The sequence below is a fragment of the Enoplosus armatus genome, chromosome 17 (genome assembly GCF_043641665.1).
Source record: "Enoplosus armatus isolate fEnoArm2 chromosome 17, fEnoArm2.hap1, whole genome shotgun sequence".
In the NCBI taxonomy this organism is placed as follows: domain Eukaryota; kingdom Metazoa; phylum Chordata; class Actinopteri; order Centrarchiformes; family Enoplosidae; genus Enoplosus; species Enoplosus armatus.
Genome location: NC_092196.1, coordinates 8,533,888 through 8,559,921, shown reverse-complemented (window position 1 = coordinate 8,559,921; position 26,034 = coordinate 8,533,888). Strand labels below are relative to the sequence as shown.

General features: G+C 44.8%; 3 protein-coding genes across 3 annotated transcripts; all 3 read left to right on the top strand.

Annotated features, from left to right (window-relative positions):
• Positions 1-831: 831 nt before the first annotated feature.
• Positions 832-5,503, top strand: LOC139300286 (butyrophilin subfamily 3 member A3). The gene is made up of 10 exons (XM_070923325.1): positions 832-924; positions 2,423-2,503; positions 2,904-3,002; positions 3,152-3,253; positions 3,337-3,471; positions 3,566-3,703; positions 3,804-3,855; positions 3,945-3,971; positions 4,468-4,494; positions 4,595-5,503. Exons 2-10 carry the CDS (start codon positions 2,444-2,446, stop codon positions 5,152-5,154), a joined length of 1,200 nt encoding a protein of 399 aa, XP_070779426.1. The 5' UTR covers positions 832-924; positions 2,423-2,443; the 3' UTR covers positions 5,155-5,503.
• Positions 5,504-6,842: 1,339 nt separating this feature from the next.
• On the top strand, positions 6,843-17,671 carry recql5 (RecQ helicase-like 5). Its single transcript, XM_070923284.1, has 19 exons — positions 6,843-6,939; positions 7,151-7,272; positions 7,374-7,895; positions 8,788-8,884; positions 8,975-9,086; positions 9,176-9,338; positions 9,439-9,521; positions 13,764-13,982; positions 14,086-14,182; positions 14,847-14,883; positions 14,971-15,029; positions 15,475-15,545; positions 15,650-15,743; positions 15,824-16,009; positions 16,116-16,750; positions 16,843-16,897; positions 16,985-17,203; positions 17,294-17,366; positions 17,443-17,671. Exons 1-19 carry the CDS (start codon positions 6,843-6,845, stop codon positions 17,565-17,567), a joined length of 3,066 nt encoding a protein of 1,021 aa, XP_070779385.1. The 3' UTR covers positions 17,568-17,671.
• A 2,115-nt stretch (positions 17,672-19,786) lies between these two features.
• Positions 19,787-25,721, top strand: cdr2l (cerebellar degeneration-related protein 2-like). Its single transcript, XM_070923743.1, has 5 exons — positions 19,787-19,868; positions 22,598-22,710; positions 23,427-23,575; positions 24,085-24,249; positions 24,715-25,721. The coding sequence occupies exons 1-5, from the start codon at positions 19,790-19,792 to the stop codon at positions 25,643-25,645; spliced, it is 1,437 nt and encodes a 478-aa protein (XP_070779844.1). The 5' UTR covers positions 19,787-19,789; the 3' UTR covers positions 25,646-25,721.
• Positions 25,722-26,034: the final 313 nt, after the last annotated feature.

Sequence of the window (26,034 nt, the reverse complement as noted above, 5' to 3'; positions counted from 1 at the left end):
GACAGAAACAACAAAATAATGACAATATTGAATACTATTAAAATAGTGTATTTAGTTCTCAACAGATAATGAAGAGCTCAGTGCGCATTTCTTTTGTTAATATTTTTTATATTATCAGTGGATCATATGACCGTTTTTAATGTTAAAAGGGGTAATTTCCTTGGAAAGCCCAGTCGAGGTCCGCAGGCAGAATAGAGCCCCCCCCCCCCCCCCCCCCCCCCTCACTGGGAAAGACAAAGATATCACTGTTTGTGAAACTCCAAATCAAACAAAAACATTAGTCTCATATTAGCCAACAAGCTGTGTTGTCCTTATCATCTCTGGCATCATTATTTAATTTCAATAAATAAGTTTTGCACCTATTGGAAGAGGTGAAGTGGGGTTTTTTTTATCTTCTGTCAAAGTCCAAATACTTTTACGTTTTCTGTGTTTTGTCTTTATGATATTGAATATCACTGTCAATCAGTTGGTTAGAGAGCAGAGGTAGAAGTATTCTGATAAAAAAGTATTAGTAAAAAGTATATTTCCCTCTGAAATTTAGTGGAGTAGAAGAGAAGAAGTAGAACATGGAGATACTCAAGTAAAGTACCTCAAAAATATGTATTAAGTACAGTACTAGAGTAAATGTACTTAGTTACTGGTTACTTTCCACCATTGTTAAAGAATATACAGCCTGAAATCACTGTCAGCATCATAATGACCTTACAAACATGGCTGCGCGCTTTGTCCACCGGAGAATCTCGTTCGTCACTGACGGAGAAAACCGAACCTGCCCGACGAGCCGAGCGTCAATCTGGTATGTAAACAAGGTCAGACACTGCAGCACGCAGACCAAACACTCTCTGGACCGGGCGGCTGCTCGCTCTGACAGCAAGACAAGAACAAAACTTATTTTTTTTACCTCTGAAACCTCTGAGGACAAAGGTAGGCTCTGCGTCAGGCGCGCGTAACGATCAACCGCATGTTATTTGTGCTGTCGTGCAGGACGTGACTGCAGTTATATGACATTAGCAGTGTACATGTGTTAAATATGTCATTCTGTTACATGCAAAGCTGTAGATGAATCAGTTTGCACCGTGTAGAAGGAGTCGAACTGCGTCTATAATCCAGATTTGCCGCAAAGTCACACGGCAGGTGTGTGTTTACCTCATGCGCAGTCATCAGCTGGCCTCTAACTGGGTCGCTCTCACACTGCAAAAGCTGCTTGGTCATGTTTTCCCACGACATTAATACAATTGTCTGACGGTGCAATTCCTCTTCAGTTGTCCTGTAGCTTGTTGTCAGCGTCTGCAGTGCCAATATTTTGTCCACTCTAGCATAAAATCTTATTTAATTTGGTATTTTCGCCTTCAGCTTAGTATGAATCAGCATGACTGCGTTACATGAAGCTCAGACACAGGTATGCAGTACAGTAAGAGTGGTGCAAATACCTGAGTGCTGCAGCTTTGTGGAGCTTGACTGAGCTAATGTGAAGCAAACATCCATTTTATTTATTTTCTTTTATTTGCCTGGTTTATTTAACTTATTTGAACTCATAGCCTAACCAGGTCTGTTCACGGCTGTGTTTAATGAAACTGTAGATAAACACTAGTTTTGTAGAATGAAATGGGGTTGAACATGCAAGCTTTATTTATGCAAGTGCATTCACCCACTTCGTCCTCAGTCTGGGTCGGCAATGAAAACCTGTTCAGACTGGTCGTCTTGGCTGCTTCGGTGCCAACCAGACAGACAGACTGAGCTTGTGTATTTCTTCTGCAGATGACGTTGGAGAGAAAGTGAGACAGAAAGAGAGAGGGAGAGACTAACAAGGACACAGGCAGACTGGCAGCTGAGGCCCAGTCACGTTTCAGACTGCCTACTTTTACTGCCCGATTCTGTTCCAGTTAATGATCCCTTATGGCCTCTGATGTGACCTCATGAAACACTTCCTGTCGGACCCTCATGTCTCATCAGAGATAATCTGCCTTTATCAACTTTATATGTTTAGTGATGCCCGCTAAAGCCGAGGACACAACACCCCTCGCTTTTAATTATCTGTTGTGATCACACTCGGGTGTTGTGTTCTGTCGAGGGCCCTGTGAACTTTCCATCATGTGTTTAATGATTTACATGACACACTGGTGTTTTGGAAGTAAACATTAGCAGTGTTCCAGTTCACAGACTGCAAATAAGTGTCCTTTGAAGGACTGAAGACCAGTAGGCAGATGAGACAGTGTCACCAAAACCACTATGATCATGCATTTGGGCATCAAGACATAAAGTCAGAATTTTAAACCCTCAAACAGTTGGCCAATTATTAAATAACACTTGTAATGTCCTGTGTGAAGCTGTCAAAGCTGCTAACGGGAAATAGAGGATAGGTGTTTTTTGCTGGTAAATGAGATAAAACTAAACTAACATGTATTTGTGTTATTCACTGCAGGACTCAGACAGACCAGCCAAGATGATGCAGTGTTTTCACTTCATGGTGGAGCCGGCCAAAACCTTAACGGCCAAGATAAAGGTAACAAGTTTTGTGCTGTGTGCTTAAGGTGCAAACCTGGTCACCTTGATACATAAGCAGACAGTTGACATGACAACATTTTTTTAGTACCATGTGACTGCACGCATTTCTCCCTTCCTGGTTTAATTTAACAAGACAGAGCTAATGTCTGCGGAGGATTGTTGGGGAGTCGGGAAGGGCCCCCCCTCCCTTGTCTTTCTTTTCTGCTGACAGGAACAGAGCCATGATGTGCATTTTGATCAGGCTGAGTAGCCACCTCCTCTCTAGTTTGACCTCATTACTCTCTGAGGCTCTTGTAAAGCCGCACTAATGTCCTCCAAATGTCTTTTTTTTGCTGAGAACTGTTCCCCTTCCAAACTGTTTGCTGCAGAAAATCCTTTCATTTTTAATTTTCTTGCAGGAATCACACAAGAGAGCCAAGAAGGAGAAGAGGGAGCCTCTGGATGAGGACCAGCTGTTTGTTGTGGATCTGGCTAGAGATCTCAGCCGAGTGTGCCAGGTAACAGTTAACTCATGAAACCAGAAGGTGTTTTGGCCGTAGACAATCATTATGAGTTTTTATAACAAACAAGGCACCAGCAGACCATGAAGGTTTGTCTTTAACCCTACCATCAACCTCAAGTTCTCCTCTTTGTTTTGCCACTGCAGAGGTCAGCAGTCCTGGAGCACATCTGGAACCTGGATGACACCTGGCCAGCCTCTCTCTGCAGGGCCTTCCTCCTCCAGTGGGCCGCCATGTTAGAGAGCAAGGTGCCTCTCTGAATATGACTCTATTCTTACTGAAGGTACAGGCAGGTTTTATTCACTGAAGGTATGTGTGTTTCTGTGTACAGAAGAGGCCCATGCAGACAGATGGCTGGCCAGAGGTGGATGAGGGCAAACACCCTGATATGATTAATGAGCAGGACCTGCTGCAGGCCAAAACTGTGATCCTCAACTGGATCAAGGACCTGAGAGCTCAGCCTGAGGTGGGAATATACAAATAACATGTCCCGTTCACCTGACTCTGTTCCTCCTTCTGTACTCAATAGACACATTTTATTCTCATTGGTCACGTTGCAGCAAAGTGTGTGGCCTGGGGAACCTGTGGCAAAGGTTCTGGAGGACCTGCAGTCAGCCTGGCGCTGGGGCCGCGCGCCCAACCTGCTGACTGCTATGGAGCTGGTGATGTGGACTTTAATGGTGCAGCGCCCAGATAAGGTAGGAGTCCATGTAGTGTGCTTTGCTGCTTGTGGATTATCTGCGGTTCATCAGTTCATTGTGCAGGTGTAACACAAACCTGTTTGGTGTGTTCTTGCAGGACACCATACCGCAGCAGTGGCTCATGTGGAAGCAGAGGACTCAGAAGATCGGTTTGTAAATCAATACTGAATCAAGTTGAATTTTATTGTAAATGTGGAGACTTTCACTTCCTTATGCGTCTGTTATTGTCTCCTTCCAGGTGCCGTATCCTACATTCCTCAACCAGGTGAGTGATATACTCTATATCAGCATTACATACAACCGCTTCACTGGTCTCAAGTTGCTCTGACTGCTTGGTGTAGTAATCAAAGTCATTTCTTTGGCAAAATATATATTTAATTGTAGTTGGGTCCAGGTGCAGGAACAGGGTACAAGGGAAAAGGAGAGGTTGAAGTTTTCAATCTCCCAAAATTTGAATTGATGCAACATTTTGATCTACAATATACACATTTTTGACAATGATTTAGAGATGATAGCCTACATGTCCTGTATGGGCATATGTGTCACTTATGGACTACTGTTTGGGCTATAGTGTTTTCTTTAGGACATTTTGTGTGTTTTTTTGGTACGCATACACTATCTTTTGTCTGAAGATATACAATAGCCTATCTTGTAGGTAAATAAGTTGTTGTTGTAATGCTGGTAATACAGCTTATGTATCCACACTGACAAAACAGCCCTTTGATTCTGTAACATCAGCTGTGTGTGTGTGTTTCTTGCAGTGTGGGATTGGATCTCAGATGCTGCAGGTACAACATTAATTCATTTGATCAAATTATTAGTCAGTATAACTGATAAAAAGTAACTGACCCTGTCTGGTAATTTAAACCTCTTCACTTTTCCCTCTAGTGGAGGTGACTCTGGATCTGGACACAGCCAACCCTGATCTGCTCATTTCCACTGACGAGAAGAGGATGCGCTGTGGCTTTGAGAGGAAGGATGTTCCCAACTACCACCAGCGCTTCGATGGCTGGTGGTGCGCTGTCGGGGTGGAGGGCTTCGGCTCGGGCCGCCACTACTGGGAGGTGGAGGTGGGCGAGCGGGACTGGCGGCTGGGCGTGGCCAGAGAGTCGGCCCTGAGGAAAGGCTTCAAGTCCCTGAACACAGATACGGGCTACCTGACCCTGCGGCTGGAGAGGGGCACCGAGCTGAAGGCCCTGACGGTGCCCTTCACGGCCCTGCCGCCCGGCCTCATCCCGCGCAAGGTGGGCATCTACCTCGACTACGACCGTGGCCAGCTGTCCTTCTACGACGTGGACAAACACTTCCACATTTACACCTACAACGAGAGCTTCGATGAGAAGCTGTTCCCCTTGTTTGGTACAGTGGAGATCATCAAGGATCTGGTGATCAAGTCTCCTGCAGCTAAGACCCAATGTCTCTGCCCCACCCCCTGCCTCTGGGGTTGAGTTTCCCCATCACCTCTCCCTTTAAGATCCAGTAGATATCATAATAAAGCCTAACAAATCAGGTTATATAATAATCACTGGGAGGAATCAGAGAGCCTGATGTAAATGTCATTGTGCTATTGAATAGCTCCACCATGTGACCACTCTCTATGCTGCTGCTGCTTTAATGTGATCGTTGCAACCACTTCCTCACTATAGAGTCACCGTGCTACTCTTTGCTCACATACATATTGTATTTTCATATGTTTGAAAGGAAACCTATAGTATTAGTGCTATGTATTGTGCAATATTAACCCTGCAGTAAGAATGCATTTCTGTGAGTAACAAATAAACCAAATCCATGTCTTAACTTTTCTGTCTGTTTATTAGCACATTAGGAAGTTCTAGTCTTACTGAGTTAACTAGTTTGAGCTAGAGCTTTGGATAAAACAAACACCTACATGAGAGGGACCTTAAGGTGGTTCTAATATCTGACGCCTTGTTTTGAAGAGGGTCCCTGTGTAAAAGTGTAGTTTTCCTTACTGCAGTTATGTGCTTATATCTGGGACAGTCGTGTTCCAGCAAGTTAATCTGACCTTGATATTAGAATAATCAGTGGTTGCTAATTTCATATTTTCTGAATAAGTTTTACTGATTTGCTCTGAAAGGTCGTATTATACAGGTTATTTTGAGCAATAACAGTGCACTCTGGGTGACAGGTGTTGTCTGGCTCCCTCAGCTTTCAGTGAAACTACTTCGGGTATCAAGTGTTCAGAAGATATTGGCGATCTGGTTATCAAGCAACTAAAATAGGAAACGTGTATCATTACATGTGAACAGGTGGTTGTTTGAATATTATCTCTTCCAAAATAATTCCAGATGCTTTCATTAATCAAAATAATGTGGGGACACGAACTTTGCATCGCTAAAAAACAGCCCCAGACCAAAAGTACATTTACTCAACTATTTTACTTTGTACAGTTTCATTGCACTTGCACTTGTTTCTGCATACTTCTGCTCCACTACAATTCAAGTAAAATATTATATAATATATATTTTTTTACTCCACAACATTTATTCAACAGTTACAATTAGCTATATAGTTACTAATTACTTTACAGATGAAGGTTTTACATACAAAACATATGATGATTTTATTAAATATGATGCATCGATTAAACTACCCAGCAGTGTATAAAGAAGTTAAAATCAGCACACACACACACACACACACACACACACACATAAAACACTCTGAAAGGGGCCTGCATAATGAGTACTTTTACTTTTGATACTTTGAGGACATATTGTTGATAATACTTCATTGTTTTTATTTGAGTAAGATGTTGAATACTTGTAATGGACTATAATGGACTATTCCTATAGTGTGGTATCACTACTTACACAGCGTTGTATATATATAGCGTTGGGTGCCTATATATATATATATATATATATATAGGCGCGTACCAGCTGTATTAAGAACATGTGGCGACTCTTTACACCATAATGATACAAATATAAAACAAAAAAAGAAAAAGTTAAACAGACTATATGAATAAATGAATAAATGATCACAAAATGCAGAATTTTAAAATCTCTAACGTTATTTTCACTTTCATTCTTTAACGGCTGTAATGACGTCATCGGTGTGCGACGACGACAGAGAGGTTTAACTCTTATATGAGTTCTTTATAGACATACAGACGATGACAACAACTTTAAAAGAAGCGTTAAAAACCCACTTTGGCTTTGACAACTTCAGGTCTAAAATACAGGAAGATGTTGTCAAAGCGGTGGTCAGAGGTAAGACAGCGAGCAGTGTGTTTATCTGCTGTGTTAGTTTGTCTCTGTGCTAACTAACTGTTAGCAGACGTTAGCTGCTCGTAGCAACAGGCTACTTAACTGATGTTTCCTTAATTATTTAAATATGAGGCTCAGTTTGCATTATGTGTCACAGGTAGAGTTGTCAGACAGAGGATAATGTGTGGCACTGACTGGTGTTGTCTCCATGCAGGTGACAGGGATGTGTTTGTGTGCATGCCCACTGGAGCAGGAAAGTCCCTCTGCTACCAGCTGCCTGCACTTCTGGCTGATGGCATTACTCTGGTTATATCCCCGCTGATTGCTCTCATTCAGGTCAGTCTCTGTCTCTACTCCAATGCAAACCCTTCAAATACATGTGAGAGTTTGTGTGCAGTTTCACTTAAGTGTTACTCCCTTCCTGTGTTTCTCCTCAGGACCAAGTGGACCGCCTGAAGGGTCTGAACATCCCTGCCTGCTCCATCAACTCCAAGCTCCCAGCAGGCGAGCGCCGTCTGATACTGGCCGACTTAGGGAGCAGCAGCCCCAAGCTGAAGCTGCTCTACATCACCCCAGAGATGGTGGCTTCTCCCTCGTTCCAGCCCTGCCTGATGGGCCTGTGCTCCCGTGGCCTGCTGTCTTACCTGGCTGTGGACGAGGCTCACTGCGTCTCCCAGTGGGGGCACGATTTCAGGCCAGACTACCTCAAACTGGGCGAGCTGCGTGCTCGTTTGCCGGGGGTTCCCTGTTTGGCCCTGACGGCGACAGCGCCCAAGAATGTACAAGAGGACATTGTTAAGTCTCTGAGGCTGAGCACACCAGTGTCTTTTGTCACACCTGTCTTCCGCAGTAACTTGCACTATGATGTGATCTTCAGGGAGCTGCTGCCAAACCCCTACGTCCACCTCTGCGCCTTCATCAAGAAGGCGCTGGCACTGGACAGCGGGTCTTATGGACAGGTTGGTGGACACGACTCTGTGAGGTGTTGGGATTGTATGTGTGGAACTGTTCCTTTTCTCTGAATGGCAGATCACCAGCTGCTAGACCTCATTCATCCATGTTTCTATCATCAATGTTAAAATGATGTTGGAGCGGCAGACCAGCTCATTTGACAGAGAAACATCTGAACAGAATAGCCATGGTTAGCCTAAGGTTTTCACTGTACTATTTCTCATTGTTCCTATATGCAAGAAAAGTTCTTTGTTTGCGGATTTGAGCAAATACAAAATAAAACCTTAAAAATCTTGATTTCTACTAGAGCCAGACTGGGACTGATATCGATATTTGAGAGTTTAAAAACAATCTAATAATGATATATCAGCCTTTACTCTGTACAGAAACATAACCTAAAAATAACTTTTCAGTGCTCTCACATGGACAAACTGTAACGGCAACACTGTTTCTAAAAGACCTCAAACAACCCTTCATTTCTTATAAGCCAACACCGATATATCTCTGATAAGCTGAAATCAGATGACAATATTGTGTGCGGTTTTTACAAAAAAAAACATAGCAGTGTGTCAGTCCAGAGTGGAGCCCGACATATCGACCAATATTAGATTATTGTAGATCTTTGGATATTGGTGCCAGTTGCTAAGCAACAAGAAATCGAAGTACAGAAATGTCAAAGATGTGTTTAAGATCATTTAGAAACATTTTCCACTGTAAAAGGACTCTCAAATATCAATATTGGTACCAGCCTCCATTTTTTAATTCTTGTTTGCATATCACCTGTCACATAGGCTGAAACCAATTGCTCTGTGATAAGCCAACATTAGCTGATATTTTCCCTTGAATATGAGCGTAGGAGCCCAGCGTCTTTAACCTGCTGTACATGACATCTGTGAATAGGGCTGTGGGATTGTATACTGTCGGACCAGAGACGGCTGTGAAACTGTGGCTTACCAGCTGACCAAGCTTGGAGTCTTGGCCAAGCCTTATCATGCAGGTTAGACATTTTTCCCTCCATGTAGATGTAGGATTGGAAAGGACCCAGATTTGGGCTCAAATGCTTGACTTGACTGTTTTTATACTGTAGGTCTGAAGGCAGGAGACCGCACAGAGTCCCAGAATGAGTGGATGCAGGGGAAGGTGCCGGTGATTGTAGCCACCATCAGCTTTGGTATGGGAGTAGACAAGGCCAATGTCAGGTGAGGCCGTGAGGTTTTGCTGTATTATTTGTCTGTAGTGGCTGCAGAGTTAAAGTTTGTATGTGCTGATGTATCTGGTAATCCCGCAGGTTTGTAGCTCACTGGAACCTCGCTAAGTCCCTAGCCAGTTACTACCAAGAGTCTGGGCGAGCTGGGAGAGACGGGCTGCCCTCCTCCTGTCGCACGTACTACTCCGCGAGAGATAAGGAGCAAATTAACTTCCTCATCCGGCAGGAGGTCGCCCGCAAACAGGTCAGCACAATAACAGAGAACTCAGAGTGTGAGGGGCTCCTATAAATAAAACTCAGCATCGTTTCAACATTTGTGAACATTTTTGTAAACTTGTCCTCAGGAAAAACGTGGCTCTGCAAAGGAGATGGACAAAACAGCCCTTAAAGACTTTGAAGCCATGGTCTCGTTCTGTGCACAAGAGGCGTGAGTAAAGCGTCCAGTGCACACATGCATACAACCTTTTTGTTTATTGCGTACAAATCAAAGTGTCACCTCATTACATGATGTCTCTACCCTTTTCACATATAACATGCAGTTTTATACATGAAACATAACTTTCATTACATGCATGCTGTAAATATCATCAAAGTCCATTTCAGTTTGTGTACAGCAGAGGGCAGACTTGATCTCTCTGTTCCTTTGTTGTGAAATACATCAAGGAACATTTTCAGGTTTGAGAACAGCTTCCCCCCTTAGGAAGATCTTATCTAACTCTAAGTCTGACTGCCAGTCGTCATTCCTTAAGAATGACACATAGTTAAGTTTAGAAAAAACTTTATCAAACCAATTTGTCTTTCCTCTTTACATCTCACTGCGCAACTCGCTGTTGATGAACTGCAGTTTTTTTTAAATGATTCTACACATTTTTGTTGCTCATTTTTGCATTATTAAAGATACTTTGAGTCAGCCCTGCCTTGTCCTCAGGTCAGAGGCGTTGTTGTTGCAGGGATGCCCCAAGGAATGTAGGTTCTCCTGAAACCCTGGCAGCTTTAGCAGGTGTGTTTGGCAGCCCGTCAGGACGTCCTTCTCTGCGCTTGTCAGCTGCTTTGTTGTTCAAGGGTTTGGCTCCTCTAGTGCCACTGAACACACCCTGTACGAGCCTTCATTGCTCCCTGAAATGTCTCGAATGTCTGTCTATTAAGTTATAGGACCATGACTCTCAGGAGGAGTTTGTATTCATTCTGCAGGATTGCTTGAGAGAGCTGCAGAGAAAGCTTGTTATTGTGTTTCGAGGACATTTTACACCATCTCCTGTGCTTAGATGCCAGATTCGAGAGTCAGGTTTCCTTGCATGGAGCACATTTGCTCAGATGTTGGTCCCCTTCGTTTTGGTCTTGCGACAGCAGCAGCAGCAGCAGGACATGCAGGTCAGCACCGTCATGAGCAGGACCATCACTGCAGGAGGGCAAATAAAAACTGCGTCACGACCAGCTCACACTTAAGATAACACAGATATAAGTGATAATAGAGAGCAGAGACTCACAGATGAAGGTTAAGAGGATGAAGAAGGCTCCCAGCTCTACAGGGGTGGCGTTGGGCAGACCCTGCAGCTTGACCCATATCTTGTTCAGGAGGTCCAACGTCTCTTCTCGGGCATCCATCCTAGGAGGCAGAAATTAGGTGGAAGCATTTCCAGTGAAAAGGTCACGCTTGAATTTGGTTTACACAGTGTCCTATTTATTTGCCTGCGTTTAGTGTCATCAGGATGTAACTCCTGACACCCTGAGTGGGTGAGACGACGTCGCTGGTGTGTTGACTCAAGCACATAACTTTCAGCTTTTTATCTATGAACATGATGAAGTGCTGTTTAACAGTTTCAAATATCTGGTTCCCATTTTTTAAAGAGAAAGTGGTTTACAGTGAGAGAGAAAGGCAGGAGGTTTACTGCCTAGGAGTGTGCTGATGTAAAGCATGTGGTTTTTCTTGCCGAGTGTGTGTGTGTGTGTGTGTGTGTGTGTGTGTGTGTGTGTGTGTGTGTGTGTGTGTGTGTGTGTGTGTGTGTGTGTGTGTGTGTGTGTGTGTGTGTGTGTGTGTGTGTGTGTGTGTGTGTGTGTGTGTGTGTGTGTGTGTGTGTGGGAATCTGTTTACCAGGATAATGATACAGGAGGTGGTGCAGGTGGTTTAGGGTGTCCAGTATAACTAACCCTCTGCCTGTGAGACGACATAATAAAAGGAAGAAAAACAGGGTCCTTCTCTGTGTCCAACTCCTCAACAGAAGGCTCATTGTGTTCAGTGTGTTTAGACTGTAATGTGTTTTTAATGGGTGGCGTTCAAGTGTCACGTTAAACAAAGTTTACTGTTGACTGTGTTATTGTGCTCTACAGTAAATGAAATAGCGCTGGGTGTGACCGTTTGTGTGGAAGCAACAGCTTGTTGTATTGAGTTACAAAATATTATTATACAGACAGAAATACGCTTAATTATTTCTGATGAAGAGATTGATAGCACTGTCAAGTCTGTGCGATGTGTAGCTGGAGCCAGCAGCAGGCTAGCGTAGCTTAGTATAAAGACTAGGACGAGACTATTTTTTTCCTGTTTCCAGTCTTTGCGCTATTAGCGCTGCTAAGCTAAGCCAACAGACAGCAAGAAAGCAAATTTCCCAAAATGTCCTCTAAATTCAATATTCATTATTCCTTTAAGAACATTATTCCTTCATTATTCCTTTAAGAACTTTACGTTATGTCTGTGTTGCATTACTCAGTAAATAAGTTTCATTTATTGTCTCCACCTGTTAACTTTTTTGCCTGGTAAACAAAATGACCATAAATCAGAATCAGCACCTCTATAAAACAGCCTGTAACCTTCATGAAGATACAGTGATACTGCACACAGTAAAACACTGGCAGCTGAGTGCTACTGAATGTCTTCCTGCTACTTTGTGTGTTGAAGCTGCCACTTCGTGCCAGTTGTAGTGCAGCAGAATTCACATGAAAGCATTTTGAGGTGCGGTGTGAGATTTTAAGAGCATGCAGACACCAAACTCGAGACTGTTACCACTTTAGAAACTTGCACAGCTACTTGCACAATTTTTAATATTAAATTCATACTTAAAAATGAATCTACAAAAATGAATGGAACTTTGCCTTTTAATTTGACTTTTCTGATATCATTATATGACCCAATTCAGACTTTCCCCCATTAACTCTTTGAGTGTCCAGCTGTTTAAAAGGCCATTAGTAGCACTACAGAGTTACCCTTCATCCGTATTTTAAAGCAGGCTGGTTTAACTTCTCAATGCATGTTTGCTCCTGAAAAGTCTTCAGTAAGTATTTTTGAACACATTCCTCACATTCTTCTCAACCTGGAGTATTCCTCAGGACACAGACACACTCTTACCTGTTAGAGTCTTTTCTTGTTTTCACACACTCTGCCAAGCCCAGACTGACAACAAAATCAGAGGTAAGCAGACCAGTTGATGAGGAGGAGGCGACAGGTAACTCCTTCAGGGACGTTCATCACTGAGCGTCTTGTTTGTCGGCGTGTTAGTTTGTTGCTGAAACGTGCAGCGCGTCATCCAGAGGAGGAGGAGTCCTCAGCCTGAGATTAGCAGTCAGGTCGAGATTAGGGTTTGGAGGGATAATTCCTCATGTACTGATGATACTGGGCACGTGGATCAGAGGAAAAGTGAGATGATACTAAGAAAAAAACAAATCCCCTTCACTGCTCTTCTGTCCTCCTTCATGCTCCTCTTAATCTTTCTTTTCTTTGGCCCTCAGGTTTGTTGCTTTTCTCTTCTTCGTGGTTTTTAGCTGTGACACACATACAGAGTAGTTGACTGTGCGCCTTACTTTAGTTCGTCTGCCTGCAAGGCTTTTTCTCTTCGACAGTCCTCCCTGGGAGTGACTGTTGCTTCACAGAGTCTTTGTGTGCCTCTCTGTCTTTCCCCACCTCCTTTGGTGAAACTGCTCCCCTCTCTCTTTCCTGGCTGTGGAGGCAGCTATTTCCAGCAAGGTAGTTAGTATGTTGTCGAAGTGGCTCGTCTAATGGGCTGTTTCCCAAACAGGCTCTCTCTCTGTGTGGTTGTGTGAATATTGGCTGTTACATAATACTCTGTCTGATACAGAACTGTAAGGCCTTTTATATATAAAAAGGCAGCTTTCACATCTGAAGCTGGGATTTTAATAAGAAACATAAGGAGCAGGAAGACGGTGAAATGAAAAGGAGTATTGTGTCTGAAAACCAGAATCAGGATCAGAAATACTTAATTGATCCCCCGGAAATTAGACAACCGAATGGTTTCAGATTCTGACACGTTAGAATCCCTGAAACCCTGACAAATGTAGAAAAATAAGACTAATTACTTCCCAAATCAAGATTTAATAAGCTGTTATCAGTACATGAAGTAGTAGATCTGTGTCTGTTAGCTTTAGTGTTGTGATTGTCAGTATGTTTTATTTCATATGACCCTGTTTGACTTATTTCATAACGGCAACATTGATCATAGTAATGTGTGATGGTTACACAATCGCTAATAGATCAATGATGCACTAGATGGTGCGTGTATGATGGAGAGATGTTTGATGTGTGCTCAAAAACATCATCAGGCTCTACCTTTTTAAATGCAGACTCTAATATGTAACTGCACACTTGGATCTATTATTGTTAATGAATCCTCCTCACATGTATTTAGTTTTTAACAAGCAGTATCTTTTATCGTCCCATCAGTTGCCGCCATGCCACCATCTCCAAGTTCTTTGGGGACAAGATGCCAAACTGTGCAGGTGCCTGCGACTTCTGCTGTAACCCCAAAGTTGTTCGAGCCCAGCTGGAGAGGGCGGCTGCGCTCAGCACCAGGACTGAAGCTCAGAGCAAAGAGCCCAAAGGACCGTTCGGTTTCCAGCCGGGCCTTTATGAAGGAGGAAAGAAGGGCTACGGCTTTGAAAGGCAGGACAACTTCAGTGACGCTGTCTGAAATTGTTTGATTCGTCCCACTTGGATTTGCTTTTGTGGTGAACTTGTAGCTTGACACTGACATCCCACCTCGCAGGTATGATGAAGTGGACGCAGGTAGCAGTGAAGATGATGGCACGCACAGGAAAAAGGAGTTTTCTGACCTCTTCAAGAAGCAGATGAACCTGCGGAAGGTGAATCATAATCAACACACGCAAACTTAGAAATGTGTATTATTTATATCTAGAAAAACAATTCCATGCAGCGTTTGTGTTTGTGTCTTTGTACATCTGTTGGCCAGCTGTTGGCAGCAGGAAGGCAGGGGCTGCTGAGGCCCCTTTAAGTGAGGATTGTGGTAAATCGCTCCCACATGTTCGCTGGAATTGCCACAACATTGAAGTAAAACTATTCCTCAGAAGGTCCAAGTGGAGCTTGTCCAGTTTACAACACAGCGTCAATAAAAGCAGGAATGCCACGATTGTAAAAGAGTAGAAAGCAAATAAATTGCGTAAACAAATAAGAGATTAGGAGGTGTGATGATGGAAAAGGAGACCGTTGTCGCCCTGATCTTACACCACTCACTTCATTTAAATCTTAAAAAGGGAATCTTAAGGGGACATTCTACTCTTCTGATGTGAAAACTGGAATCAGCATAGGAAATGACTGAAGACACTTTTGGACTGGGTTAAAAGGTTAATTTGGCAGTGTGAGGGTTAGGTATGGATGTGGATATTGAATCTCATGGCAGGAGGAGAGATGTTGCACTACATCACCACATCAGATGTGCATAGATAGCAAGTTACTTTGTTTTAGTGAATATCTGAGAATGAACTTCTGCCTGTACTCATGTTTCTTTAGGGAACTGACGGTCAGACGGAAGACTTTGTTCTCCCAGGTAATATCAATAGAAGGATCAAATAATTATCAATGGGTATCCAGACTCATGTATACTGTCATATAACCGGTGTGTCCTACTGTGTAGATGCTGACTGCCCGCTCAGAGAGGCCAGCAGCCAGAGGATCCCCAGGCTCACTATAAAGGTACGACACATTCCTCATGACTGCTGCGTCCATTAACACGTCTGCAGGAACTCAGTGACTCGTGTGTCATGAGATGTGAAGACAGACGGGAGAGTCACAGTGTGACTGCAGGAGATGGAAATAAAGTGTGTAACAAGTGAGAGCAAAAGTGGGCATTATGAGCTGAATCTGCAGCTTCAGTACCTGAATCCTGTTACTGAGCAAAATATGCAAAGATGTAAAGATATTTTCTGTCCTCTTGATAATACATGCAGCTAAAACACTTTCTAAACACAAAGGTGTAGGAATTTTACTCATTTTAGTTTTGATGTGGGGAGTTGCAGAGAGTTTCAGTCCTGCAAACATTTCTCTCAAATGTATCTTTTTACTAAATAAAAAAAATCTGGTTCTTCTATTAATACCTGTAGCATTGATCTTTCTGGACACCTTCTATATTCTGTTTCAGGCCAGAGAGCACTGCCTGTGCCTCCTGCAGGAGGCGTTACATGGCCACCAGGGGGCAGAAGACGCGTTCAAGTAATTATGCAGACACATGCTTCAAACATAATCCGTATACATAGTTAATTTCCTTCAGAAATGTTGCTCTACGTTGTCTTTAATGTCTTCTCCGTCTCTCTCAGCTGTGACAACCTGTCTTTAGCGGTGGATATCGAACATGCGGTCTTTAAAAGCAGCAAGTCGTCCAACTTGTACAAAGCTGCTGTACTAAAGAAGGTAAATGCTGACCGTTCTGCCTGGTCATTGGTAGTGTACAGTAAGATATATTCCTGAACGTATCGTATCTTGTTTTAAAGGTATCGGAGATGAAGAAAACATCACCTGCATCAAGTGGACGAGAAAGAGGAGAAGGTGAGAAGACAAACAGCTGCAGTGAATCCACAGACATTGAGTCAAAACTCAAAGAGGAAGCGTCTTCCTCTTCTTCTTCCTGCTTTTCTGAGGAGCTGCAGGGATTCACATCTGCGTCTGAGATCTACTCAGTAAGACAAACTTTACTTCACCAAGTTTGCAAGCAATGGTTGTGGATTCTAGTGGCTGCAGACGTTCAGATATAAAAATGTCTTCTTTTATCTGTTATTCCTCCAGATGAAGCGTAAGAGAGTAGGGGCAGGCCAGAGGGGCTCGTCCAACCCCTTCCTGACTGCTAAGGATCTGCTGAAGCCCTCCATGTTGGACTCTCTGTCTAACAAAGGGACAGAAAGCGGCGGATTTTACAACGACAGCTCAGGAGGCTCTGGAGGGGAGATGAGAGAGGAGACAAATGCAGACGCATCTTCCGCTGTAACATCATCCATCAGAGCCAGAGCAAACGCTGCCGCCGCCGCCTCCCTGAACAGCCCGACGAAGGCAGGCAGAGCAATGAGCAGGAAGCAGCAGAAGCTGGCGGAAGCAGCAAAGAGTTCCCGCAACATTTCACAGTACTTTGCAAAGAAACAAATAACGGAGGAAAGCCAGGAGGAGGCGGAGACGCAGACAGGACTGGATGCTACGTTATCTTGTAGTACTGTGGAGGTCCCTCAAAAAAACAGTAGCCAGCAGGAACACTCACCTGCCGCTGTGGAAGCTGCAGAGATCAGCCCCGTGGAGTCAGACACGGAGGACGTGATCCATGTAGAAAGGAAAAAAGAAGTAATAGTTATTCTTGATGATGATGAAGAGGAGCAAACTGAGACGTTGGAGCTTGAGCGGGTTCAAGACACATATGAAGAGTCCACTTCACAGTAAGAAACCATCAATGCACCATTAATGCACCATTTTAAGATGATGGAAAAGTCTTCTTCTCTCATGTCTAACATTATTTTCTCTCACACAGACCAAACGAGAAAGAGGAACCAGAGGAAGAAGCTAAAGCACCTCTAATAGCAGGAGTAAGTGTCTGTTTCCTCTCCAGTCTTGTATTGATGTATTTCCCGCTCAGTGACTGATGGTACGTGTGTGTGTGTGTGTGTTTCCAGTTGACAGATGCCATGAAAGTGAGCAGAGAGTCTTCTCCTCCAGCGAAGCGCAGCCGCCCGGCGGACGGCTCCGGCAGGAGAGTGACCTTCAACCCCAACGTGCAGGAGAGGGCCCTGCACCCTGTCAATGAGCCCAAGCCTGTGACACTGAAGGAAGCGGCCGACATCGTGGTCCGCTACCTGGACCCCTTTTACACTCAGGGAAAGTTTGCCACCAAGGTGAGAGAGGCGAATATCATTTCATGTTTGCAGAAAAAAGCTTCACTTGTTTGCTGATGAATTCTCAGCTGTTGTTGTTTTTGGTTGTAGGAGCTGTTTAAGTCCTTCGCCCGCTACTTGTCACACCTTCTTGTCGAGGGGAGGAGTCGGGGAAAAGGCCAAGGTACGCAGGGGATAAATGATCTACAACTTGTGTTTGTGCTTGGATTCCTCTCTAATGCTGGTCTCTGTGTCCACAGTTAAAGCAGAAGCCAAGTCTCTCATCAAGAAGTTCTTCAGCAGAGTCCAGCGCTGCGAGAGCGAGGCAGACTGGAAGCACCTTAAAAGACCGCACAGCTGTAAAACCACAGAGAATAAGGAGTGATGGAAAGGGAAAAGTAGCCATTTTTAGGGTCAAAGCCTTCCTCTTTGTCAGTGCCTAAGCGTCCCTTGTTCCAGTGATCTCAGGCTTCGCCACAGATGCCAGCCGACCAGGTTTATGGTTGATTTGCTGCTAGAGTTCTGCTTTTGTTTTGTAGGCTTGTTGCTGCTACCGTAGCTTATGTTAATAATGAAGCAGTAACACATGGACTGATGCAGCCTGAGGGAGCGGAGGTAAAACTGTGTGCACACTAGCATGACAAGTGTTCTTTATGTTTCCGCCCATTTACTTTAAATGGTGTACACTTTATACTGCTGATGAGCAATGTGACTTTAACTGACTCTTCTACAGGCAGCAATTGGACTTCATTCATTTCACTACAGTATGGAGCTTTTGTGGGACTGCTCTCTTCTTTTTTTCATGTCAGTCTGCACTTTGTGCTGTTGCTTTTCCTGCTGAAGTGAAATGAATGGAAACCAAAGGCTTCTTGCATCTAGTAGCTCTGTGAGGCTGTTCTCAGGTATACCGGTGCATGGAGCTATATGCTAAGGTCAGCATGCTAACATGCGCACAATGACAATGCTAACATGTTTAGCACGTATAATGTTCTTCATTTGGAGTGTTCGCATGCTAACATTTGCTAATTAGCACTAACATAAGGTACAGCTGAGGCTGATGTCATCCTGACTGTTAGTAGAAAAGTCAGGATCACCAAGTTCATCTGGGTTCATCCTCTGGGGACCATGTTAGTACCAAATTACATGGCGGTCTGTTGAATAGTTGAGATATTTCAGTCTGGACCAAAGTGGCGGACCGACCGACAAACCAGCTGACATTTCCATCCACAGAGCCGACAGCACGGCTGGAAACACACGGTTGACAGTAATGTGAAGAATACATCATGTGAAGTAAATGGAGATAAAACATACAAAAACGCTGGAACGATGTTTTAACATTTGACATAAACCAGACAGTTCTGTGTTGTGGGGCCTAAGAGATATTTCTACTGCTGCTACATATTTTGTCTATTTTGACAGAGAACAAAGTCATTGGACATAAATGATCGATACTGTATGATGTAAAACTGTCCAGTTTGTGGTTCCTTTTATTTAAACATTAACTAAGTTCAGTTATGTCTCGTAGCAAAGGGAGACTTTTTGCAGAATGAGGTTTTTCGTTTTTTAGCAACATGGTTTCCATTGAGGGAAATGCTCCTTAGTTGTAGTGGCTGTCAGAGGCTGTGAGAGGCCACAGTTTCTGTCTCCACAGTCAGGAGGAAACCACTGAAAGCAGTGATGGACACAGAGGCCTGGCTGTGCAGAGAGTCTGAGCTGTTTACAATAAAGTCTGCTGAACAGGAACAGATGAACCTCAGTGTGACTCTTACTGCGTCTTAATTCATGGTCATAATGTCTTCAATTAGACTTATTGGAGCTTTGGGGGCTGGGGGTGGAGGAGGGGAGGAGATGTCCGTACCGGGGACGCTGTCAAATAGAAGGTGACGTCACCTCCAGCAGTGCTGCCTTCAGGTGCGCCTTGTAACTTACGACTGATTCCTACATTAAGACAATGAAAGAGAAGGGTTGTAAGTCGTAAAAGATAAAAGTAAAATTGTGAATAAATAACAACAGCAATCATCACAGCTATCTATGATGGATTGATAGAGCTGTGAAACAAACATGCTCCTGAACATACCACTCTCGTTAATGTAGAAGTACAACTTCATTTCCCACAAAGTGATAAAACAAAAATAGCTACGAAGACAGACACCAGACGTGCAATTAGCTATTAAGAGCCCAACTAATGAAGAAAATATTACTCTTACACAATAATGAGTTAAAGTGCCCACATCTTATGAAGCATTTCCGACAGCACCTGAACGCAGCAGCAGCAGCGTTTCTCCGCTGAGCGTGTTGTCAACCTGCGTCTGCAGGACTCCGCCGCACATCGCAGACTGATGAGACAAACACAGGGAGCACCGCGGCGTCCTCCACCAGCTGCACTGCTTCCTGCCTGCAGGTGTGAACAGCCGCATGTGGTCTCGTTCATCTCTGCAGACGGTTGAAGAAGCAGGCGCGCTGCCGGGCTTCTGTCTTTAAGTCGTTTGTCTCAAAGGGTTACACACTTGGGGAGGCTGCGCCGCTGTTGTTTGTTGTCACTTCCGGGCGAGTCGTCGGTGAATTGGCAGATCACATCGCCGGTGAAGAAGAAGTTCATCAGCATCGATGCTCCGTGCTGGCAGGATGGAGGAGTTTGTCACGGAGGAAGAGGAGCCGTGGTACGACCAGCGGGACCTGGAGCAAGGTGAGACGTCGTTTCTTCTGCCTCGGGTTTGTGTGTGTGTGTGTGTCTGTGTCTGTGTGTGTGTGTGTGGGTGTGGGTGGGTGGGGGTATCATACGATGTAACAATGCCCCATCCACAATCACTGCTATTCCTGCTCGGATTCTGGGATAAATGGATTAATGCAGGGAGGAGGATGCATTCATTGTACAACACATTTCATGCAAGAGTGCGCGCACTATGACAACTGTAAACCCATGTCTCTGTCTGTCTCTGTCTGTCTCTGTCTCTGTCTGTCTCTGCTTGCCCCTTCATCTCTGCTCTGCCAATTATTTTGATCTTGTCAGTGGTGTTTCCCGGAATAGTCCTGCTGTCTGACTGAGTGAATGTTGCCTCTGTTTCATCTCCCTCTGTACAGGGCCGCATCTTACATCCCAGCACTCCTCTCCTCCTAGTCTTTCCCTTTAAAAAAAATAAAAATAAAAATAAATCTATCACTCTGTATTCACTCTGCTGAAAACACTGATCATCTATGGGAAGGTTGTGACATTTTTTCGGGTGTGTGAGGAGGAAGGAAGAACATGGACTCAGCCAAAACAGTGGGACAGTCACAGCCTCCATGCCCAGTTGTTTGTCTGTAGCACAGTGAGCAGATTGATTTTGTGGCCCGTGACCTTAAATGAACACAGAAGGCGAAAGCAGAAAATCCATCAGAAGTGTTGTGTTTTGTGTTTGCTGTTCCACCTCCTGCGCCGCCTTTTCCCTGATGCACAATGTGATGCAGTGTGTGATCAGCCTCCTCGGTAATGACTTTAATGGATGCACTTTTCATCGACAGTGCATTCGCAGAGGTGAGATGTGTGTCACTGTGCAGCGCTGGCCTCAGCATCACCCCATCACCTGATTACCTGCTGACCCAGAGAACTAAAGCAGCTTTGTGTCTCATCATTGTTCATAGCGAGAGAGGAAGGTGGATTCTGCTGTGTGTGTACATTATCTGTGTGTGTGTGTGTCGCCATGCTGTCTGTATCTCATCTCAGCATTATTCAACATGGAGCATGAAGTCATTAAGCCCCTGGCTGATCTGATTAGGGAGCCCTAGACTAGACCTCCTTAGTAGGGATCAGAGATTCCAGGCTCAGGGGTCAGATTGGACTCTAATAATTGCCGTCAAACGTCATCCTTTCGTGCACTCAGAGTCGGGCATGGTTTTTGCCCCAGAAATGACTGCTGTTATGCAACTTCTCGGCCGCCAACTCTGAGATTTGGTGACCCCTGTTTTCATTATGATCTGGTAAAACATATGAAGTGTGTCTGGGCAGATGGCGTGGCGCGGTGATGTCATGTTTGTGTTGCAGCCTCGTCCTAGAGGCCTGTGGTTGAACGTGAGATCCACACATCAGAGAGCATCGCAGGGATGCAGGCTTACATGTGCGGAGAGCAGAAACACATGAGCGTGTATGTGCACATTTGCTGTACATACTGATTATACTACCTAGAAAGAGGTGCATCAGTGTGTTTTGAGCATATGTGAGAGCCTTCTGTGTCATTAGGTGTCCGGGGATTGCTATTTTTTCAGCACAGCCTCTCATCCGTGCACATAATTCTGAAATTACATAACTAAGACTCGGCACGTGTCGGCCCTCAGGAGCAGAAACCGAGCTGTGACTGAGTTGGACCTCGGGGGTGAAGGCTCTCTGTGCTCTCGCCTCACACACTCTCACTCGGCTCATTATCGCTCGGCAGCTCAGGCCAGTGTTGTGTTATCAGTTCTGCATTGTTGAGACAGGAAATTACAGCCTCCCTGCAGCATTGGAGACAAATGTAGCAACACGGGCGTGCACAGCGAGAGCTAATGATGCTTGTTAATTATATTAGATAAAACAGGAGGGATCCATGCTGCATGTAGGCATGCTGGATCGTGTGTAGCAGTTGGATACATGCAGATGGATCAACTGTAAATCATTTCTAATCTCTTGTGTTTTACACCTACAATGATTTATGTGTGTGTGTGTGTGTGTGTGTGTGTGTGTGTGTTCCTGTCATTGCTCACGCCCCACGCTGTGGTGATAAAACACTGCATTCATGTCCAGTAATGGGTGTCAATGGCTCTCTGTTTGTTCCTGGCTTTCCACTCCTCCAGTGCTGTGTTGTTTTGGGCTCCAAGTATGCAGAGCCAGCCGGATTCTCCTCCTCCTACTCAGTCCAGCTAGGTTTTCTTTTCGCCCGAGGAGATGAATAATATATTATGCTTCAAGCTGTGTTGTAAACTAACAGCAGCTGTGAGGGTGGCTCCTGTGGTGTTCTCACTGATCAGGCCCCCGGTGGTCAGATGGCTACAGGTTTGCGTCGATATGATCTCAAGCAGACTGAACACAGTGCAGAAGTGTATTGTAGCCCATCATTTTCTTTCAACATGTACTTGTGTTTAGATGCTTTTAGCGTTATTTGTCCATTAGGATGGAAGTGTGTTGATAGTAAAAAGCTTTAACTATAAACCCTCTGATTAAAAGGTAGTTCCTACAAAAACGTAGCTTTCATGAAGTCATCTTGAGAGAGAATCAGGATTTTAGAAACCTTAAGGGGTTGAATCAGTTTCACATCTGAAGTTAATTTGATATGAATCAAGGAGGTTCAGTTTCCTAATTAAGGTAGTCTAGTCAGGAAAGGCCTTATTTTTGGTGCTCTGAAGTCCGACACTGATTATGTATGACCATGTTTACATCTGTTCTTCTTTCTTGGCTCCCGTCAGACCTGCACTTGGCTGCCGAGCTCGGCAAGACTCTCCTGGAGCGCAACAAGGAGCTGGAGGACTCCCTACAACAGATGTACATCAACAATGAGGAGCAAGTGCAAGAGATAGAGGTACACTTGTCCCAGCTATTGTAACTCTGCAGGTGCACCTTCAAGTCAGGGATTTTTATACACATCCTACACAACAAATACCCAGTGGAAATACCTGGCACAAACTGCCAAGCATGTTGTAAAGCATGGAGCACTCAGAAGAAAAGTAAGGGTTAGGGTCTCTCGTCATCACAGCTCAAAGACTCGACTCCTTATTAGTCAGAATCCTGGCTGAGGATGAACACACTCCGCACACAACTCTGAAGGAAGCACATGAAACAAAAACCACTTAAGAGGCTGTTACTGTCATCAGTGTATGTTTCAGAAAAGTCATGTGTTCCTAAAATTAATTTACACATCAATGTCTACTAGACTTACGAGCAAACAGACACATTTACATCAGTGCATGTGGCAGACTCTTTTGTCCAAAGTGAATTAAATCATTCAACCCCCAAAGAAACAAGAGCTAGAGTCATTAAATTAACACTGTAGATCAGTGGTCTCCTCTGTCCGATGTACCCTTGTCAGATAGACTCGTGTTCCTTTAAATGGATTTCAAACTGACCATTTATTTATTACATGTTGCTATATTTATCCATTACTAGCTATTTAACCTTTTAGTACTCTGCTTGCTTGTGGTCAGGTGTTACAGCGGGCTCAATATGTGTGTATATATATTAAAAAAAATTTAAATTAGATTTTAGTCATAACCAACTCAAAACCTGTCTCCCTTGCAGTACTTGTCCAAGCAGTTGGAAATGTTGAGGGACATGAACGAGCAGCACGCGAAGGTGTATGAACAGCTGGACGTGACCGCCAGAGAGCTGGAGATCACCAACGAGAAACTGGTGCTGGAGAGCAAGGCCTCGCAGCAGAAAATAGACAGGTGATCACAGGCTGCTGGCTGACAGTCTGACACTTTCATGATTGCCATCTTCCAATGTGCCAGAAATCATACACTGTAGAAACACATCACCCTCGTCATCATCACATACAGTAGGTCTTTAAAGGGGCGTTTTGAAGGCAAACAAGCTTAAGCAACCAGAGGTACACTGATGCATCATAATACCAGGAAGTAGCTTTCTAATTGAATTTTTGATGAAGTTACAGTAATGGTGTATTCACAGGCCATCCCCTCTACCTGAGCAACTATAAAGCTTCCTAATCATAATCAGGGATCGAAGTTCTTTCCAAATCATATTAGTGGTCTGAGGGCTTAAGAGAGTTCAATGGCTGCCTCTGTTCTTTCTGAATATGCCCCCTCACATTCTTTATGTTGTAACAGTGACTCACTGTGGCTTAAGCGGAATGGTATGCTGAGGAAAGAGAGACTTAAGTCACAGTAATAATGACGTAACAAGTACTGAACAAACATTTGTGTTTGTGTGTGCACAGGTTGATGGGCACCATGGAGACCTTGCAGGGTCAGGTGGACAGTCTGACGGCTCGGGTGGAGGAGCTGCGAACTCTGGAGGAGCTGAGGGTCCGCAGAGAGAAGAAGGAGCGGCGCAAGACAGTCCACTCCTTCCCCTGCCTCAAAGAGCTCTGCACTGCGCCAAGGTCACCCACCCGCTGTTAGGAGTCTATTTTCTAATGGTCAAAAGTCACTCCCAGGACACATCCACACTCTGTAGTCAGCTTCTGTTGTTATGTTATCTTGTTCACTCTGATTAGTGTGCTGCTAATACTTGCTGCATACAATACAGATGACGAACTGATAAGTCTGCAGGATTCTCTGGTAATTACCACACTGCACTGCCCTACAGTTAAGACTAACGACATATTTAGTCCAAATTGGGTTAAGACCAGAATCTGACTTTTTGACGACATATATTTAATTTTCTATAATTTTTGGAGGAAAATTCATAGAAATTCATGAAAATTTGAAAACGGAGGTAATAACCAAGCACTTGTATAATGCCTTTTAAAGGATGCCCAAGTTGGTGTGCTGACTGTATGATGAATATTATAACAGATTGTGCTTAAAATCCAGCTCCCTTGGTGACAGACACTTGTTTTTGTCAGGTATGAGGATGGTTTCCTGTTGGCCAACCCGGGCAGCGTGGACCTGGCCGAGAGGCAGCCATTGGACGAGGAGAACGAGCGCCTGAGAGACATCGTCGCCTCCCTGCGCTCAGCCATGGCCACAGAGCGGTCCAAGAGGGAGAGCGCTGAGCAGGCGTGTGCCGGCGTGCTGCAGGAGTTTGAGCGTCTGGAGCAGCGTCTGTTGGGAGCAGAGGGCTGCCAGCTGCGGGTTCAGGAGCTCGAGGCTGAGCTCCAGGAGATGCAGCAGCTCAGGAAGTCCAGGATGTGTCTGATTGGGGGCATGGAAGACGGCCTAGAGTCACTGCTCAACAACGGGCCTGAGACAGACACCCCGGAGGAGGGCATGGGGCTGGAGGAGGGAGGCGAAGGAGGTGCTGGAGAGTGCACAGGGCAACAGGGAGGCCCAGTGAGGAAAAGCTGCAGCGACACAGCTCTGAATGCCATCTCAGCCCGCGACGCCGCAGGTAGGCGTCAGGGCAGTTACGCCCTACATGCCAATGGTGTGCGCAAACGCGGCATGTCCATCCTGCGGGAGGTGGACGAGCAGTACCACGCCCTGCTGGAGAAGTATGAGGAACTGCTGGGGAAGTGCCGGCGTCACGAGGAGAGCCTGTGCCACGCTGGAGTGCAGACCTCGCGGCCCGTCTCCAGAGACCCCTCCATGAAGGACTACAGCATGGTCTCCGTGGGGCCTTCGACATCGGGGGCCATCGCTGGGCCTCCCACACCCCCTCAAACTCCCTCCACCCCGGAGGCCCTGGAGGGGATCAGCAGGCAGGTGGAGCAGGTGGACAAACGGCTCAGCCAGAACACGCCGGAGTACAAGGCCCTGTTCAAAGAGATCTTCTCCCGCTTGCAGAAGACCAAGAGTGACATGAACTCCACCAAGAGCAGAAAGACCAAAAAATGAGTTCATGAGAACAGCTCCTGATGCCACGAGCACTGAGAACAGTGAAGATTTACCTTTATTCACCTCCCTGTTTTGAAGGCTTCGTGTCTTACATTTGACCCCTAATGGGAGGACGCCTGTAGTCATGGAGATGGGCCGCCTCCATCTTCTCTCTAGGAAGGAGGCTGGGCTGATTCATTGAAACTGCCAAATGTTATATTTCACTACATGGATGAGAGATTGTTGATGTAGATGAAATGCCTTTATTCTGAGCGACCGTAACTGACAAATAATCAGAATGGAAGGTTTTGTTTCTGTCTCTGGACAGTCTAGTGTGTGGTGTAGTATTTGTGATTGATGCAGAAATGATTTAACTATTAGCATTTATTTCTTATTTATGGAAAACGATA